Source organism: Coloeus monedula (genome assembly GCF_965178545.1).
Source record: "Coloeus monedula genome assembly, chromosome: 35".
Taxonomy (NCBI): Eukaryota; Metazoa; Chordata; class Aves; order Passeriformes; family Corvidae; genus Coloeus; species Coloeus monedula.
In genome coordinates, this window is record NC_138815.1 from 2647526 (window position 1) to 2666341 (window position 18816).

Here is an 18816-nt window from a genome sequence, read left to right on the forward strand (position 1 = left end):
AGAGATGGAGGAGGAGGAGGGAGAGGAAGATGATGGAGATGAAGATGATGAATGGAGGAGGAGGAAGAGGAAGGGGAGAAGAACAGGAGGTGGATGAAGATGATGATGGATGGATGGAGATGGATGGAGGAGGAGGAAGAGGAGGAGGAGGAGGGAGAGGGGGAGAAAGATGATGGAGATGAAGATGGATGGATGGAGGAGGAGGAGGAAGATGATGGAGATGGAGGAGGAGGAGAACAGGAGGTGGATGAAGGTGATGGATGGAGATGAATGGAGGAAGAGAAGGAGGGAGAGGAGGAAGAGGAGGAGGAGGAGGAGGAGGAGGAGAACAGGAGGTGGATGAAGATGATGATGGATGGATAGAGATGGATGGAGGAGGAGGAAGAGGAGGAAGAGGAGGGAGATGATGGAGATGGGTGGAGGAGGAGGAAGAGGAGGAGAACAGGAGGTGGATGAAGATGATGATGGATGGATGGAGGGGCTGGAGGAGGAGGAGGAGAAAGATGATGGAGATGATGGATGACTGGAGAAGGTTGGATGATGATGATGTTGATGGATGAAGGACGACTGGAGAAGGTTGGATGATGACGATGACGATGAAGATGATGCTGATGATGACGATGATGATGGATGAAGGATGACTGGAGAAGGTTGGATGATGACGATGATGATGAAGATGAAGATGATGATGTTGATGGATGAAGGATGACTGGAGAAGGTTGGATGGAGATGATGATGATGAAGATGCTGCTGCTGCTGATGGATGAAGGACGACTGGAGAAGGTTGGATGATGATGATGACGATGAAGATGATGATGATGATGACGATGATGATGGATGAAGGATGACTGGAGAAGGTTGGATGATGATGATGATGATGATGATGAAGATGATGCTGACAATGACGATGATGATGGATGAAGGATGACTGGAGAAGGTTGGATGATGACGATGACGATGAAGATGATGATGATGATGGATGAAGGACGACTGGAGAAGGTTGGATGATGATGATGATGACGATGAAGATGATGACAATGATGACGATGATGATGGATGAAGAACGACTGGAGAAGGTTGGATGATGATGATGACGATGAAGATGATGATGATGATGGATGAAGGATGACTGGAGAAGGTTGGATGGAGATGATGATGATGAAGATGCTGCTGCTGCTGATGGATGAAGGACGACTGGAGAAGGTTGGATGATGATGATGACGATGAAGATGATGACAATGATGACGATGATGATGGATGAAGAACGACTGGAGAAGGTTGGATGATGATGATGACGATGAAGATGATGATGATGATGACGATGATGATGGATGAAGGACGACTGGAGAAGGTTGGATGATGACGATGACGATGAAGATGATGATGATGATGGATGAAGGACGACTGGAGAAGGTTGGATGATGATGATGACGATGAAGATGATGATGATGATGACGATGATGATGGATGAAGAACGACTGGAGAAGGTTGGATGATGACGATGACGATGAAGATGATGACAATGATGACGATGATGATGGATGAAGGATGACTGGAGAAGGTTGGATGATGACGATGACGATGAAGATGATGATGATGATGACGATGATGATGGATGAAGGATGACTGGAGAAGGTTGGATGATGATGATGATGATGATGACGATGATGATGGATGAAGGATGACTGGAGAAGGTTGGATGATGACGATGACGATGAAGATGATGATGATGATGGATGAAGGACGACTGGAGAAGGTTGCATGATGATGACGATGATGACGATGAAGATGACGCTGCCCCTCCCTCCCTCCCCAGCTGGACGGGGCCGCGCTCCCGCTGCCCTTCTGCCTCCCGGACGGCTCCGTCTGCATCGGCCCCACCCCCGGCCGCACCCTGGTCCTGGTGACCCCTGACCTGCGCGTGGCCACCGGCCCCGGGGCCGTGGTGGCCGTCACGGTGTCCCCTCGGCTCCGCAACCGGACCTGCGGCCTCTGCGGGGACTTCGATGGCAGCGCCGGGAATGACCTCGGTGACAGCCGGAGTGACCACAGGGATGGCCAGAGTGACCTCGGGGACGGCCGGAGTGACCACAGGGACGGCGAGAAGTGTCCCCAGGGACGCTGCCGTGAGTGGGACACTGGACAGGGACACGGGGTGGGGGCAGCTGGGACCTTCACGGGTCCTTGCAGGACCTTGATGTGTCCGGCGTGACCTTTGTGGCCATCCCTGACCTCCCTGTGTCCATCCCTGACCTCTGTGTCCATCCCTGTGTCCACCCACGACCTTTGTGTCCATCCATGACCCCTCCATGTGTCCATGAGCTTCTCCATGACCTTTATGGGTCCAGCCATGGCCTTCTCCACCCCTGTGGCCATCCATGACCTTTGTGTCCATCCCTGACCTCCCTCCATGTCCATCCGCGACCTTTGTGTCCACCCCAGTGTCCATCCATGACCTTTGTGGCCACCCATGACCTCCCTCCATGTCCATCCATGACCTTTGTGGCCATCCCTGACCCGTGTCCACCCCTGTGTCCATCCATGACCTTTGTGGCCATCCCTGACCTATGTCCACCCCTGTGTCCATCCATGACCTTTGTGGCCATCCCTGACCTATGTCCACCCCAGTGTCCATCCATGACCTTTGTGGCCATCCCTGACCTGTGTCCACCCCAGTGTCCATCCATGACCTTTGTGACCATCCGTGATCTCCTGGTGACCTCCCATGTCCATCCATGACCTTTGTGTCCACCCATGACCTCCCTCCATGTCCATCCACAACCTTTGTGTCCACCCCAGTGTCCATCCATGACCTTTGTGTCCATCCCTGACCTTTGTGTCCATCCCTGACCCGTGTCCACCCCAGTGTCCATCCATGACCTTTGTGGCCATCCCTGACCTTTGTGGCCACCCCAGTGTCCATCCATGACCTTTGTGGCCATCCCTGACCTTTGTGTCCACCCCAGTGTCCATCCATGAACTTGTGGCCATCCCTGACCTGTGTCCACCCCAGTGTCCATCCATGACTTTTGTGTCCACCCCAGTGTCCATCCATGACTTTTGTGACCATCTGTGACCTCCTGGTGACCTCCCATGTCCATCCATGACCTTTGTGTCCACCCATGACCTCCCTCCATGTCCATCCACCTTTGTGTCCACCCCAGTGTCCATCCATGACCTTTGTGGCCATCCGTGACCTCCTGGTGACCTCCCATGTCCATCCATGACCTTTGTGTCCACCCATGACCTCCCTCTATGTCCATCCACAACCTTTGTGTCCACCCCTGTGTCCATCCCTGACCTTTGTGGCCATCCCTGACCTTTGTGTCCATCCCTGACCCGTGTCCACCCCAGTGTCCATCCCTGACCTTTGTGGCCACCCCTGACCTCCCTCCATGTCCATCCACAACCTTTGTGTCCACCCCAGTGTCCATCCATGACCTTTGTGGCCATCCCTAACCTGTGTCCACCCCAGTGTCCATCCATGACCTTTGTGACCATCCGTGATCTCCTGGTGACCTCCCATGTCCATCCATGACCTTTGTGTCCACCCCAGTGTCCATCCATGGCCTCTGTGTCCACCCGTGGACCTCCCTGTGTCCATCCATGACCTTTGTGACCATCCATGACCTCCTGGTGACCTCCCATGTCCATCCACGACCTTTGTGTCCATCCCTGTGTCCATCCGTGACCTCCCTGTGTCCATCCATGACCTCCCCATGTCCATCCATGACCTTGGGTGACCTCGCGGTGACCTCGTGGTGTCCCCCCACAGCTCCCTGGTGTCCCCCGGCCTCCGGCGCCGCCCCTCGGCCCCCCCGGGACCTGAACACGGGTGAGGGGACAGGCGGGGATGAGGATGGTGGGGTGGGATGAAGATGATGATGATGGTGATGGGATGAAGATGGTGGGGGTGGGATGAAGATGAAGATGGTGGGGGTGGGATGATGAAGATGATGGGGGTGGTGGGATGATGAAGATGGTGGTTGGTGGGATGAAGAAGGTGGTGGGGGTGGGATGAAGATGATGGTGATGGGGGTGGGATGATGAAGATGGTGGTGGGATGAAGATGATGAAGGTGGTGGGATGAAGATGGTGATGATGATGGGATTAGGATGATGATGGTGGTGGTGGGATGAAGATGATGGTGGTGGGATGATGAAGATGGTGGTTGGTGGGATGAAGATGATGGTGATGGTGGGATGGGATGACGGGATGGGATGAAGGTGATGATGGTGGGATGAAGATGATGATGGTGGGATGAAGATGATGGTGATGGTGGGATGGGATGACGGGATGATGGGATGAAGATGATGATGGTGGGATGATGGGATGAAGATGATGATGATGGGATGAAGATGATGATGGTGGGATGATGGGATGAAGATGATGATGATGGGATGAAGATGATGATGGTGATGGTGGGATGGGATGACGGGATGAAGATGATGATGACGGGATGAAGATGATGATGGTGGGATGGGATGATGGGACGAAGACGATGATGGTGGGATGAAGATGATGATGGGATGAAGATGATGGTGATGGTGGGATGGGATGATGGGATGAAGATGATGATGGTGGGATGAAGATGATGATGGTGGGATGATGGGATGAAGATGATGATGGTGATGGTGGGATGATGGGATGAAGATGATGATGGTGACGGTGGGATGGGATGATGGGATGAAGATGATGGTGATGATGGGATGGGATGATGGGATGAAGATGATGATGATGGGATGAAGATGATGATGATGGGATGAAGATGATGATGGTGGGATGATGGGATGAAGATGATGGTGATGATGGGATGGGATGATGGGATGAAGATGATGATGATGGGATGAAGATGATGATGGTGGGATGATGGGATGAAGATGATGGTGATGGTGGGATGGGATGACGGGATGAAGATGATGATGATGGGATGAAGATGATGATGGTGGGATGATGGGATGAAGATGATGATGGTGGGATGAAGATGATGGTGATGGTGGGATGGGATGACGGGATGAAGATAATGATGATGGGATGAAGATGATGATGGTGGGATGATGGGATGAAGATGATGGTGATGATGGGATGGGATGATGGGATGAAGATGATGATGATGGGATGAAGATGATGATGGTGGGATGATGGGATGAAGATGATGGTGGGATGAAGATGATGGTGATAGTGGGATGGGATGACGGGATGAAGATGATGATGATGGGATGAAGATGATGATGGTGGGATGATGGGATGAAGATGATGGTGATGATGGGATGGGATGATGGGATGAAGATGATGATGATGGGATGAAGATGATGATGGTGGGATGATGGGATGAAGATGATGATGGTGGGATGAAGATGATGGTGATGGTGGGATGGGATGACGGGATGAAGATGATGATGATGGGATGATGGGATGAAGATGATGGTGATGGTGGGATGGGATGACGGGATGATGACGGGATGAAGGTGATGACGATGGCGGCACACCGGTGGCAGCGGCCATGGAAGGACCCCTCCCTCACCACCCCCTCCCCGTGTCCCCACACAGGTCGCCTGCTGGAACCACTGGGAGCACTGGGAGGACTCCTCGGAGCACCACTGGGAGCACTGGGAGGGCCACTGGGAGGACTGGGGGGGCCACTGGGAGGGCCACTGGGAGCACTGGGAGGGCCACTGGGAGGGCCACTGGGAGCACTGGGAGGAGCCCTGGGGGGGCCACTGGGAGCACTGGGAGGGCCACTGGGAGCACTGGGAGGAGCCCTGGGGGGGCCACTGGGAGCACTGGGAGCGCCGCTGGCCCCCGGGGCCATCCTGGGGCCACTCCCGGGGGTTCCCCTGGGGCCATAAACCTCAGGGTGGGGGGGAGGGGACAATAAAGCCACTGGTGTCACCTGGGGGTCACTGGTGTCACCTGCGATGGGACTGGGAGGGACTGGGAGGAACTGAGAGGAACTGGGAGGGGTCCCAGGTGTGGGGTGGACACCAGGTCTACCCATAGACTTCTATGGGGGGGGGCAAATTTGGGGGGGGTCCCAGGTGACATTTTGGGGGTCCCAAATATCTTGGGGGGTGTCCCAAGTGTTTGGGGGTGTCTGGAGGTGTCACCCAGGGGTGCTGGGGAGGTCCCAAATATTTTGGGGAGCACCCGTGGGTGCTGGGAAGGGGTCCCAGATGTGGGGGGGAGGGACACCAGGTCTACCCATAGACTTCCATGGGGGGGCAATTTTGGGGGGGGGTCCCAGAGGATTTTTGGGGGTCCCAAATATCTTGGGGGGGGTCCCAAGTTTTCTGGGGTGTCTGGAGGTGTCACCCAGATGTGCTGGGGGGGGTCCCAAATATTTTGGGGAGCACCCATGGGTGCTGGGGAGGGGTCCCAGGTGTGTGTGGGGGGGGGGGACACCAGGTCTACCCATCGACTTCTATGGGGGGGGGCAATTTTGGGGGGTGTCCCAGGTGACATTTTGGGGGTCCCAAATATCTTGGGGGGGGGGTCCCAAGTGTTTGGGGGTGTCTGGAGGTGTCACCCAGGGGTGCTGGGGGGGTCCCAAATATTTTGGGGAGCACCCATGGGTGCTGGGGAGGGGTCCCAGGTGTGGGGTGGGACACCAGGTCTACCCATAGACTTCTGGGGGGGGGGGCAATTTTGGGGGGGGGTCCCAGGTGACATTTTGGGGGTCCCGAATATCTTGGGGGGGGTCCCAAGTGTTCGGGGGTGTCTGGAGGTGTCACCCAGATGGGCTGGGGGGTCCCAAATATTTTGGGGAGCACTTGTGGGTGCTGGGGAGGGGTCGCAGGTGTGGGGGGGGGGGACACCAGGTCTACCCATAGACTTCTATGGGGGGCAATTTTGGGGGGGGTCCCAGGTGACATTTTCGGGGTCCCAAATATCTTGGGGGGGGGGTGTCCCAAGTGTTCGGGGGTGTCTGGAGGTGTCACCCAGAGGTGCTGGGGAGGTCCCAAATATTTTGGGGAGCACTCGTGGGTGCTGGGGAGGGGTCCCAGGTGTGTGTGGGGGGGACACCAGGTCTACCCATAGACTTCTATGGGGGGGGAGCAATTTTGGGGGGGGTCCCGGGGGATTTTTGAGGGTCCCAAATATCTTGGGGGGGGGTCCCAAGTGTTCGGGGGTGTCTGGAAGTGTCACCCAGATGTGCTGGGGAGGTCCCAAATATTTTGGGGAGCACCCATGGGTGCTGGGGAGGGGTCCCAGGTGTGGGGTGGGACACCAGGTCTACCCATAGAGTTGTATGCAGGGGGGCAATTTTTGGGGGGAGTCCCGAGGGATTTTTGGGGATCCCAAATATCTTGGGGGGGGGTCCCAAGTGATCGGGGGTGTCTGGAGGTGTCACCCAGGGGTGCTGGGGAGGTCCCAAATATTTTGGGGAGCACTCGTGGGTGCTGGGGAGGGGTCCCAGGTGTGTGTGGGGGGGACACCAGGTCTACCCATAGACTTCTATGGAGGGGGCAATTTTGGGGGGGGTCCCGAGGGATTTTTGGGGGTCCCAAATATCTTGGGGGGGGGTCCCAAGTGTTCGGGGGTGTCTGGAGGTGTCACCCAGGGGTGCTGGGGAGGTCCCAAATATTTTGGGGAGCACCCACGGGTGCTGGGGAGGGGTCCCAGGTGTGGGGCGGGGGACACCAGGTCTACCCATAGACTTCCATGGGGGGGCAATTTTGGGGGGGGGGGTCCCAGAGGATTTTTGGGGGTGGTCCCTGAGGGGGTTTAGGGGATCCCAGATGACCTTGGGGTGTCCCCAAAAGCCGGGGGGGTGGGGGGTCCCAGGTGACATTGGGGGGGTCCCAGGTGATTTTGGGGGGGCTCCAGTTGACCTCAGGGGGGTGGAGGGGTCCTGAATGACCCTGGGGGTGGGGGGGGGGGATCCCAAAGCAGGGAAATTCCGGTGTCCCCAAATGTCCCCAAATGTCCACCCCCCCCCCCCCACCCCCAAAACCAAGGCCCTGGCCCAGTTTTTAACCCTTTATTGGCGCTGCCACCGCGTGCCCTCCCCGCGGGTGACACCCGTGTCCCCTCCCCCGCGGTGTCACCCCTCCCCCGCGGTGTCACCTCCCTGCGCCCCCCCCTCGGCCCGGTGTCACCAAGGGGGGGGGTGGGGCACGCTCAGATCTTGCCGGGGAAGGTCCCCTCGTCACGGGCTTCGTCCCACGTGGTCACCTGGGGGGACATCGGGGAGGGGGGGTTGAAGGTCCTGGGGACACTTTGGGGACTCTGAGAGGACCCCGAAGGATTTGGGGACACCCTGGAGACACCTTGGGGATGCTGAGAATTTCGGGGACACCTCTAGGGACACCTTGGGGACACTCGGGGGACCCTCAGGGCCTTGGGGACACCCTGGGGACCCTGTGAGAACCCTGTAGGACTTGGGGACACCCCTGGGGACCCTCAGGGCCTTGGGGACACCTTGGGGACACCCTGGAGACCCCGTGAGAAACCTGCAGGACTTAGGGACATCCCTGGGGACACTGAAGGGACCCTCAGGACCTTGGGGACACCTTGGGGACACCCTGGGGACACTCTGGGCCTTGGGGACACCCCTGGACCCCTGGGGACACCTTGGGGACCTTCAGGACCTTGTGGGCACCTTGGGGACACTCTGGAGACACTCTGGGCCTTGGGGACACCCCTGGGGACACCTTGGGGACCCTGTGAGAACCCTGTAGGACTTAGGGACACCCCTGGGGCCACCTTGGGTACCCTCAGGACCTTGGGGACACCTTGGGGCCACCTTGGGGACCCTCAGGGCCTTGTGGACACCCCTAGGGACACTCTGGAGACACTCTGGGCCTTGGGGACACCCCTAGGGACACCCTGGGGCCACCTTGGGTACCCTCAGGACCTTGGGGACACCTTGGGGACACCCTGGGGACACTCAGGGCCTTGGGGACACTCTGGGGACCCTGTGAGAAACCTGCAGGACTTGGGGACATCCCTGGGGACACTGAAGGGACCCTCGGGGCCTTGGGGACACCCCTGGGGACACCTTGGGGACACCCCTGGGGACCTTCAGGACCTTGGGGACACCCCCGGGGACACCTTGGGGACCCTCAGGACCTTGGGGACACTCTGGGGGCCCCATGAGAAACCTGCAGGACTTGGGGACATCCCTGGGGACACCTTGGGGATACTCAGGGCCTTGGGGACACCTCGGGGCCACCTTGGGGACCCTCAGGACCTTGTGGGCACCTTGGGGACACTCTGGGGACCCTCAGGACCTTGTGGACACCCCTAGGGACACTCTGGAGACACTCTGAGCCTTGGGGACACCCCTAGGGACACCCTGGGGCCACCTTGGGTACCCTCAGGACCTTGGGGACACCTTGGGGACACCCTGGGGACACTCAGGGCCTTGGGGACACTCTGGGGACCCTGTGAGAAACCTGCAGGACTTGGGGACATCCCTGGGGACACTGAAGGGACCCTCGGGGCCTTGGGGACACCCCTGGGGACACCTTGGGGACACCCCTGGGGACCTTCAGGACCTTGGGGACACCCCCGGGGACACCTTGGGGACCCTCAGGACCTTGGGGACACTCTGGGGGCCCCATGAGAAACCTGCAGGACTTGGGGACATCCCTGGGGACACCTTGGGGATACTCAGGGCCTTGGGGACACCTCGGGGCCACCTTGGGGACCCTCAGGACCTTGTGGGCACCTTGGGGACACTCTGGGGACCCTCAGGACCTTGTGGACACCCCTAGGGACACTCTGGAGACACTCTGAGCCTTGGGGACACCCCTAGGGACACCCTGGGGCCACCTTGGGTACCCTCAGGACCTTGGGGACACCTTGGGGACACCCTGGGGACACTCAGGGCCTTGGGGACACTCTGGGGACCCTGTGAGAAACCTGCAGGACTTGGGGACATCCCTGGGGACACTGAAGGGACCCTCAGGGCCTTGGGGACACCTTGGGGACACCCTGGGGACACTCTGGGGCCAGCACTCACCCACGAGGTGGGACACAGGGACTTGTAGACGCGGAAGTACCACTGGCACGGGGCGGCATCGGCGCCCTTGGCCGCCATCGCCCGCTGGCACCGGTGGAAGTCTGGGGACAGCGAGGGGACATTGGGGACATCGGCTCTCCCCAGCTCATGGGGGGGTCCTGGGGGGATCCCAGGGGTGGGAGGGGACACCCAGGTGACATTGGGGACACCCAGGTGACATTGGGGGGGTTTGGGGACACCCAGGTGACATTGGGGACACCCAGGTGACACTGGAGGGACAATGGGGACACCCAGGTGACATTGGGGGGGTTTGGGGACACCCAGGTGACATTGAGGACAATGGGGACACTCAGGTCATATTGGGGACACCCAGGTGACACTGGAGGGGTTTGGGGACACCCAGGTGACATTGGGGACATCGGCTCTCCCCAGCTCATGGGGGGGTCCTGGGGGGGTCCCAGGGGTGGGAGGGGACACCCAGGTGACATTGGGGACACCCAGGTGACATTGGAGGGGTTTGGGGACACTGGGGACAATGGGGGGCAAAGGGGACACCAGGTCTACCCAAGCAAAATTGGGGGGCAGGGGGGAAGAAAAACCTCAAATTTGGGGGGGGTTTTGGGTGGAATTTTGGGGTTCCTGGGTTTTTTTTGGGGGGCCCAGGTGATTTTTGGGGTGTCCAGGTGCATTGTGAGCCCCCCCAGGTGAATTTGGGGGTATTTTTGGGGTCCCCCAGGTGAGTTTTGGGGAATAACCAGGCATTGGGACACCAGGTCTACCCAGGCAATCTCAAGGTTTAAAACCACCCAATTTTGGGGTTTTTTGGTGGGAATTTTGGGTTTGCCGGGGTTTTTTGGGGTGGGCAGGTGATTTTTGGGGTGCCCAGGTGCGTTGTGAGCCCACTTAGATGAGTTTTGGGGTGTCCCAAGTGATTTTCATGAGGATTTTGGGGAATTTTGGAGGGTAGCCAAGCATTGAGACATGAGGTCTACCCAGGCACTATCAAGGTTAAAAAGCAGCCAATTTTGGGTTTTTTTGTGGGAATTTTGGGGTTCCCGGGGTTTTTTGGGGTGGACAGGTGATTTTTGGGGTGTCCAGGTGCATTGTGAGCCCACTTAGATGAGTTTTGGGGTGTCCCAAGTGACATCTATGAGGATTTTGGGGAATTTTGGAGGGTAGGCAGGCATTGGGACATGAGGTCTACCCAGGCACTCTCAAGGTTTAAAACCAGCCAATTTTGGGGTTTTTAGGGGTATTTTTGTGGGAATTTTGGGGTTCCCGGGGTTTTTTGGGGTGGGCAGGTGATTTTTGGGGTGTCCAGGTGTGTTGTGAGCCCACTTAGATGAGTTTTGGGGTGTCCCAAGTGAGTTTTTGGGGGTATTTTGGGGAATTTTGGAGGGTAGGCAGGCATTGGGACATGAGGTCTACCCAGGCACTCTCAAGGTTTAAAACCAGCCAATTTTGGGGTTTTTTGGTGGTTTTTGTGGCAATTTTGGGGTTCCCGGGGTTTTTTGGGGTGGGCAGGTGATTTTTGGGGTGCCCAGGTGCGTTGTGAGCCGCCCAGATGAGTTTGGGGAGATTTTTGGGGTCCCCCAGATGAATTTTGAGAAGTAGCCAGGCATTGGGACATGAGGTCTACCCAGGCACTCTCAAGGTTTAAAAACAGCCAATTTTGGGGTTTTTAGGGGTATTTTTGTGGGAATTTTGGAGTTCCCAGGGTTTTTTGGGGTGCCCAGGTGATTTTTGGGGTGTCCAGGTGTGTTGTGAGCCCACTTAGATGACTTTTGGGGTGTCCCAAGTGAGTTTTTGGGGGTATTTTGGGGAATTTTGGAGGGTAGGCAGGCATTGGGACATGAGGTCTACCCAGGCACTCTCAAGGTTTAAAACCAGCCAATTTTGGGGTTTTTAGGGGTATTTTTGTGGGAATTTTGGGGTTCCTGGGGCTTTTCGGGGTGGGCAGGTGATTTTTGGGGTGGGCAGGTGATTTTTGGGGTGCCCAGATGAGTTTGGGGAGATTTTTGGGGTCCCCCAGATGAATTTTGAGAAGTAGCCAGGCATTGGGACATGAGGTCTACCCAGGCACTCTCAAGGTTAAAACCAGCCAATTTTGGGGTTTTGGGGGGTTTTTTGGTGGGAATTTTGGGGTTCCCGGGGTTTTTTGGGGTGGGCAGGTGATTTTTGGGGTGCCCAGATGAGTTTGGGGAGATTTTTGGGGTCCTCCAGATGAATTTTGAGAAGTAGCCAGGCATTGGGACATGAGATCTACCCAGACACTCTCAAAGTTTAAAACCCAGCCAATTTTGGGGGTTTCTGGGGTTTTTTTGTGGGAATTTTGGGGTTCCCAAAGTTTTTTGGGGTGGGCAGGTGATTTTTGGGGTGGGCAGGTGATTTTTGGGGTGCCCAGATGAGTTTGGGGAGATTTTTGGGGTCCCCCAGATGAATTTTGAGAAGTAGCCAGGCATTGGGACATGAGGTCTACCCAGGCACTCTCAAGGTTAAAACCCAGCCAATTTTGGGTTTTTTTGGGGTTTTTTGTGGGAATTTTGGGGTTCCCGGGGCTTTTCGGGGTGGGCAGGTGATTTTTGGGGTGGGCAGGTGATTTTTGGGGTGCCCAGGTGAGTTTGGGGAGATTTTTGGGGTCCCCCAAATGAATTTTGAGAAGTAGCCAGGCATTGAGACATGAGATCTACCCAAGCACTCTCAAGGTTAAAACCCAGCCAATTTTGGGGGTTTTGGGGTTTTTTGTGGGAATTTTGGGGTTCCCGGGGTTTTTTGGGGTGCCCAGGTGATTTTTGGGGTGTCCAGGTGTGTTGTGAGCCCACTTAGATGAGTTTTGGGGTGTCCCAAGTGAGTTTTTGGGGGTATTTTGGGGAATTTTGGAGGGTAGGCAGGCATTGGGACATGAGGTCTACCCAGGCACTCTCAAGGTTTAAAACCAGACAATTTTGGGGTTTTTAGGGGTATTTTTGTGGGAATTTTGGGGTTCCTGGGGCTTTTCGGGGTGGGCAGGTGATTTTTGGGGTGGGCAGGTGATTTTTGGGGTGCCCAGATGAGTTTGGGGAGATTTTTGGGGTCCCCCAGATGAATTTTGAGAAGTAGCCAGGCATTGAGACATGAGGTCTACCCAGACACTCTCAGGGTTTAAAACCAGCCAATTTTGGGGGTTTCTGGGGTTTTTTGTGGGAATTTTGGGTTTGCCGGGGTTTTTTGGGGTGGGCAGGTGATTTTTGGGGTGCCCAGGTGCGTTGTGAGCCCACTTAGATGAGTTTTGGGGTGTCCCAAGTGATTTTCATGAGGATTTTGGGGAATTTTGGAGGGTAGCCAAGCATTGACACATGAGGTCTACCCAGGCACTATCAAGGTTAAAAAGCAGCCAATTTTGGGTTTTTTTGTGGGAATTTTGGGGTTCCCGGGGTTTTTTGGGGTGGACAGATGATTTTTGGGGTGTCCAGGTGCATTGTGAGCCCACTTAGATGAGTTTTGGGGTGTCCCAAGTGACATCTATGAGGATTTTGGGGAATTTTGGAGGGTAGGCAGGCATTGGGACATGAGGTCTACCCAGGCACTCTCAAGGTTTAAAACCAGCCAATTTTGGGGTTTTTAGGGGTATTTTTGTGGGAATTTTGGGGTTCCCGGGGTTTTTTGGGGTGGGCAGGTGATTTTTGGGGTGCCCAGGTGATTTTTGGGGTGCCCAGATGAGTTTGGGGAGATTTTTGGGGTCCCCCAGATGAATTTTGAGAAGTAGCCAGGCATTGAGACATGAGGTCTACCCAGACACTCTCAGGGTTTAAAACCAGCCAATTTTGGGGGTTTCTGGGGTTTTTTGTGGGAATTTTGGGGTTCCCGGGGTTTTTTGGGGTGGGCAGGTGATTTTTGGGGTGCCCAGGTGATTTTTGGGGTGCCCAGGTGATTTCTGGGGAGATTTTTGGGGTCCCCCAGATGAATTTTGAGAAGTAGCCAGGCATTGGGACATGAGGTCTACCCAAGGACTCTCAAGGTTAAAACCCAGCCAATTTTGGGTGTTTTGGGGTTTTTTGTGGGAATTTTGGGGTTCCCGGGGTTTTTTGGGGTGCCCAGGTGATTTTTGGGGTGTCCAGGTGTGTTGTGAGCCCACTTAGATGAGTTTTGGGGTGTCCCAAGTGAGTTTTTGGGGGTATTTTGGGGAATTTTGGAGGGTAGGCAGGCATTGGGACATGAGGTCTACCCAGGCACTCTCAAGGTTTAAAAACAGCCAATTTTGGGGTTTTTAGGGGTATTTTTGTGGGAATTTTGGGGTTCCCGGGGCTTTTCGGGGTGGGCAGGTGATTTTTGGGGTGGGCAGGTGATTTTTGGGGTGCCCAGGTGAGTTTGGGGAGATTTTTGGGGTCCCCCAGATGAATTTTGAGAAGTAGCCAGGCATTGGGACATGAGGTCTACCCAGGCACTCTCAAGGTTTAAAAACAGCCAATTTTGGGGTTTTTTGGGGTATTTTTGTGGCAATTTTGGGGTTCCCGGGGTTTTTTGGGGTGCCCAGGTGATTTTTGGGGTGTCCAGGTGTGTTGTGAGCCCACTTAGATGACTTTTGGGGTGTCCCAAGTGAGTTTTTGGGGGTATTTTGGGGAATTTTGGAGGGTAGGCAGGCATTGGGACATGAGGTCTACCCAGGCACTCTCAAGGTTTAAAACCAGCCAATTTTGGGGGTTTTGGGGTTTTTTGTGGGAATTTTGGGGTTCCCGGGGTTTTTTGGGGTGGGCAGGTGATTTTTGGGGTGCCCAGGTGATTTTTGGGGTGCCCAGATGAGTTTGGGGAGATTTTTGGGGTCCCCCAGATGAATTTTGAGAAGTAGCCAGGCATTGGGACATGAGGTCTACCCAGGCACTCTCAAGGTTTAAAACCAGCCAATTTTGGGGTTTTTTGGTGTTTTTTGTGGCAATTTTGGGGTTCCCGGGGTTTTTTGGGGTGGGCAGGTGATTTTTGGGGTGCCCAGATGAGTTTGGGGAGATTTTTGGGGTCCCCCAGATGAATTTTGAGAAGTAGCCAGGCATTGGGACATGAGGTCTACCCAGGCACTCTCAAGGTCAAAACCCAGCCAATTTTGGGTTTTTTTGGGGGTTTTTGTGGGAATTTTGGGGTTCCCGGGGTTTTTTGGGGTGGGCAGGTGATTTTTGGGGTGGGCAGGTGATTTTTGGGGTGCCCAGATGATTTTTGGGGAGATTTTTGGGGTCCCCAGATGAATTTTGAGAAGTAGCCAGGCATTGGGACATGAGATCTACCCAGGCACTCTCAAGGTCAAAACCCAGCCAATTTTGGGTTTTTTTGGGGGTTTTTGTGGGAATTTTGGGGTTCCCGGGGTTTTTTGGGGTGGGCAGGTGATTTTTGGGGTGGGCAGGTGATTTTTGGGGTGCCCAGATGATTTTTGGGGAGATTTTTGGGGTTCCCAGATGAATTTTGAGAAGTAGCCAGGCATTGGGACATGAGATCTACCCAGGCACTCTCAAGGTTTTAAACCAGCCAATTTTGGGTTTTTAAGGGTATTTTCGTGGGAATTTTGGGGTTCCCAGGGTTTTTTGGGGTGCCCAGGTGATTTTTGGGGTGTCCAGGTGTGTTGTGAGCCCACTTAGATGAGTTTTGGGGTGTCCCAAGTGAGTTTTTGGGGGTATTTTGGGGAATTTTGGAGGGTAGGCAGGCATTGGGACATGAGGCCTACCCAGGCACTCTCAAGGTTTAAAACCAGCCAATTTTGGGGGTTTTGGGGTTTTTTGTGGGAATTTTGGGGTTCCCGGGGTTTTTTGGGGTGGGCAGGTGATTTTTGGGGTGCCCAGGTGATTTTTGGGGTGCCCAGATGAGTTTGGGGAGATTTTTGGGGTCCCCCAGATGAATTTTGAGAAGTAGCCAGGCATTGGGACATGAGGTCTACCCAGGCACTCTCAAGGTCAAAACCCAGCCAATTTTGGGGTTTTTTGGGGGTTTTTGTGGGAATTTTGGGGTTCCCGGGGTTTTTTGGGGTGGGCAGGTGATTTTTGGGGTGCCCAGGTGAGTTTGGGGAGATTTTTGGGGTCCCCCAGATGAATTTTGAGAAGTAGCCAGGCATTGGGACATGAGGTCTACCCAGGCACTCTCAAGGTTTAAAAACAGCCAATTTTGGGGTTTTTTGGTGTTTTTTGTGGCAATTTTGGGGTTCCCGGGGTTTTTTGGGGTGGGCAGGTGATTTTTGGGGTGTCCAGGTGTGTTGTGAGCCCACTTAGATGACTTTTGGGGTGTCCCAAGTGAGTTTTTGGGGGTATTTTGGGGAATTTTGGAGGGTAGGCAGGCATTGGGACATGAGGTCTACCCAGGCACTCTCAAGGTTTAAAAACAGCCAATTTTGGGGTTTTTTGTGGCAATTTTGGGGTTCCTGGGGTTTTTTGGGGTGCCCAGGTGATTTTTGGGGTGCCCAGGTGCGTTGTGAGCCCCCCCAGGTGAGTTTTGGGGCGTTTCAGGGGGTTTTACCCAGGTAGTTCTGCCAGCAGTTGCGGGTCTGGTTCTGGTTGGGGAAGCGGCTGTCGAACGGCGCCGTCTTGTACCGGCCCAGCTTGGTCTTGATGTCCTCAGCCATGGCTAATTAGGGCAATTAGAGAGCTTAATTAGCACCTGGGTTAATGAATCAGCCTCTGGGGGGGCGTTAATGACCCGCCTGCCCTGATTAATTGCGTTTAGGGGGCCTTAATTGCTCAAAAATTGGGGGGAATGAAGATTTTTCAAGGCCCTGAGGGGGATTTGGGAGGGGAGCAAGGTCATTAATTAGGCTAATTAGCAGGCAATTAATTATTTAGCAGGCTGATTAGCACCTCGTTCATTCATTATCACCCTCTCCCATTAATTAGCTCACTAAAGCATTAATTAACCTCAGCATACAACAAAAAATAGCAGAACAGAACAAGCCTAAAAGCAGCACAATATAACATTAAAAGATCATTAATGACACCAATTAGCACCTAATTCGTTAATTAACAGCATTATTAGCACCTAATAAATCAGCTAACAATCTGTAGAACTGGTTTATGAACCTCTGGGAATAATTAATTAATCAATTGGTGCATTAATTAACCCCCCCTGAACAAAATAGAGCTGAGAGCATCAGGAAAAAGTATCAAAGAGTCATTAATAGCGCTAATTATCAGCTAATTAATTAATTACTAGGTTGATTAACCCGTACCTAATTAATTTCCAACCTAGATTGTTAATTAGAGAGTAATTAATTCACCAGGGATTAATTAATCCCACCCAGGAGTGAGAAAATCCATCATGGGAGGAGCATTAGAAAGGTAATTAACGGCCTAAAGGATAATTAACCAGGCTCATTAGCAACCTGCTAATTAACCAGCACCCTTAAGGACTAATTAAGGTTCTCCTGCAGTTAATTAATCTTAAGCCCACCCCGGATTAATTAATGCCCCTCTGGAACAAAAAAGAAAGGACTAAAACAGATTTAAAGGGGCATTAAAAGCTAATTAACGCTACTAATTAACACCCCATTAATTAATAGCACCCCCAAGGACCAATTAAGATCCTCCAGAGGTTAATTAGCCCACCCTGCGTTAATTAACCCCACCCTGGAGTGAAAAGAAGGGAAATAAAACAGCAAAAAAGGCAAATTACAGAACAATTAGCACTAATTAACACCTTAATTGATTAATTAAGGCTCTCCAGGGTTAATTAGCAACCCCCTGGGGTCAATTAATTACACCTGGCACCGATTAATTGCTTGCCTGAGCAATATTAGGGCACCTAATGCCATTAAAGCAATACTTAATCAAATTAATGAGGGATTTATTAAGACCCAGTCCCCTCCCAGTTCATCCCAGTAACCCCCAGCGCCCTCCCAGTTCATCCCAGTAACCCCCAGCGCCCTCCCAGTTCATCCCAGTCCACCCCCAGTTCCTCCCAGTTCATCCCAGTACACCCCCAGCCCCCTCCAGGACCCCTCCCAGTACTCCCAGTTCCCCCCAGTCCCCTCCCAGTTCATCCCAGTAACTCCCAGCGCCCTCCCAGTTCATCCCAGTCCACCCCCAGTTCCTCCCAGTAACCCCCAGCGCCCTCCCAGTTCATCCCAGTAACCCCCAGTTCCTCCCAGTTCATCCCAGTAACTCCCAGCGCCCTCCCAGTTCATCCCAGTACACCCCCAGCCCCCTCCAGGACCCCTCCCAGTACTCCCAGTTCCCCCCAGTCCCCTCCCAGTTCATCCCAGTAACCTCGCACACCCCTCCCAGTCCCCTCCCAATTCATCCCAGTAACCCCCTGCTGCCCTCCCAGTTCACCCCAGTGCCCCCAGTTCATCCCAGTAACCCTCAGCCCCGTCCAGGACCCCTCCCAGTGCTCCCAGTTGCTCCCAGTCCCCTCCCAGTGCTCCCAGTGAGGCCTAAACCGCTGCCGGCGCCCCCCCCCCAACCCTCCCAACACCCTCGGTGCTCCCAGTTCCCTCCAACCCCCTCCCAGCGCCCCCAGTTCCTCCCAGTTCCTCTCCCAGTGCTCCCAGTTGCCCCCCAGTCCCCTCCCAGTGCTCCCAGTCCCTCCCAGTTCTCCCAGTACGTCCCAGTGCTCAAAGTCACTTTCACCCTCGCTCGCCGCTCGCCGGAACCAACGAGTCACGGCGGAAGCGCCAGAGCGTCGCCGGAAATGACGTCACTGAAGAGCGTAGAGCGCCGGTTTCGGGCCAGAGCGTCGCATCTTGGAGGAAAAATGGCGGCGACAACGACCTGGAAGTGCCTTGAAATGCCCCGGAACGGCCCCGAAGCGGCGCCGAAAGGCCCCGAAATGAGCCCAAAACGCCGCGAGTCGGCAAAAAACTCCCAGAGGAGCTCCCAAAATCGCCGTTTTTGTCCCCAAAATCC

General features: G+C 54.6%; 1 protein-coding gene across 2 annotated transcripts; it reads right to left on the minus strand.

Annotated features, from left to right (window-relative positions):
- Positions 1–7966: 7966 nt before the first annotated feature.
- Positions 7967–18612, minus strand: COX6B1 (cytochrome c oxidase subunit 6B1). 2 transcript variants are annotated; one of them, XM_082299928.1, is made up of 4 exons: positions 18519–18612; positions 16436–16543; positions 9968–10068; positions 7967–8175 (listed from the first exon to the last, which is right to left on the minus strand). In XM_082299928.1, exons 2-4 carry the CDS (start codon positions 16539–16541, stop codon positions 8122–8124), a joined length of 261 nt encoding a protein of 86 aa, XP_082156054.1. In that variant the 5' UTR covers positions 16542–16543; positions 18519–18612; the 3' UTR covers positions 7967–8121. The 2 variants fall into 2 exon arrangements, with proteins under 2 accessions (XP_082156054.1, XP_082156055.1); XM_082299929.1 differs by having other exon boundaries at positions 18541–18584.
- Between the last annotated feature and the right edge of the window lie 204 nt (positions 18613–18816).

Coding starts and splice junctions, on each gene's coding strand:
- COX6B1 (XM_082299928.1), bottom strand. CDS start 16,541: ATGGCTGAGGACATCAAGACCAAGCTGGGCCGGTACAAGACGGCGCCG. Junction 10,069..16,435: donor CTGCTGGCAGAACTACCTGG/GTAAAACCCCCT, acceptor CGCTGTCCCCAG/ACTTCCACCGGTGCCAGCGG. Junction 8,176..9,967: donor CCCTGTGTCCCACCTCGTGG/GTGAGTGCTGGC, acceptor ATGTCCCCCCAG/GTGACCACGTGGGACGAAGC.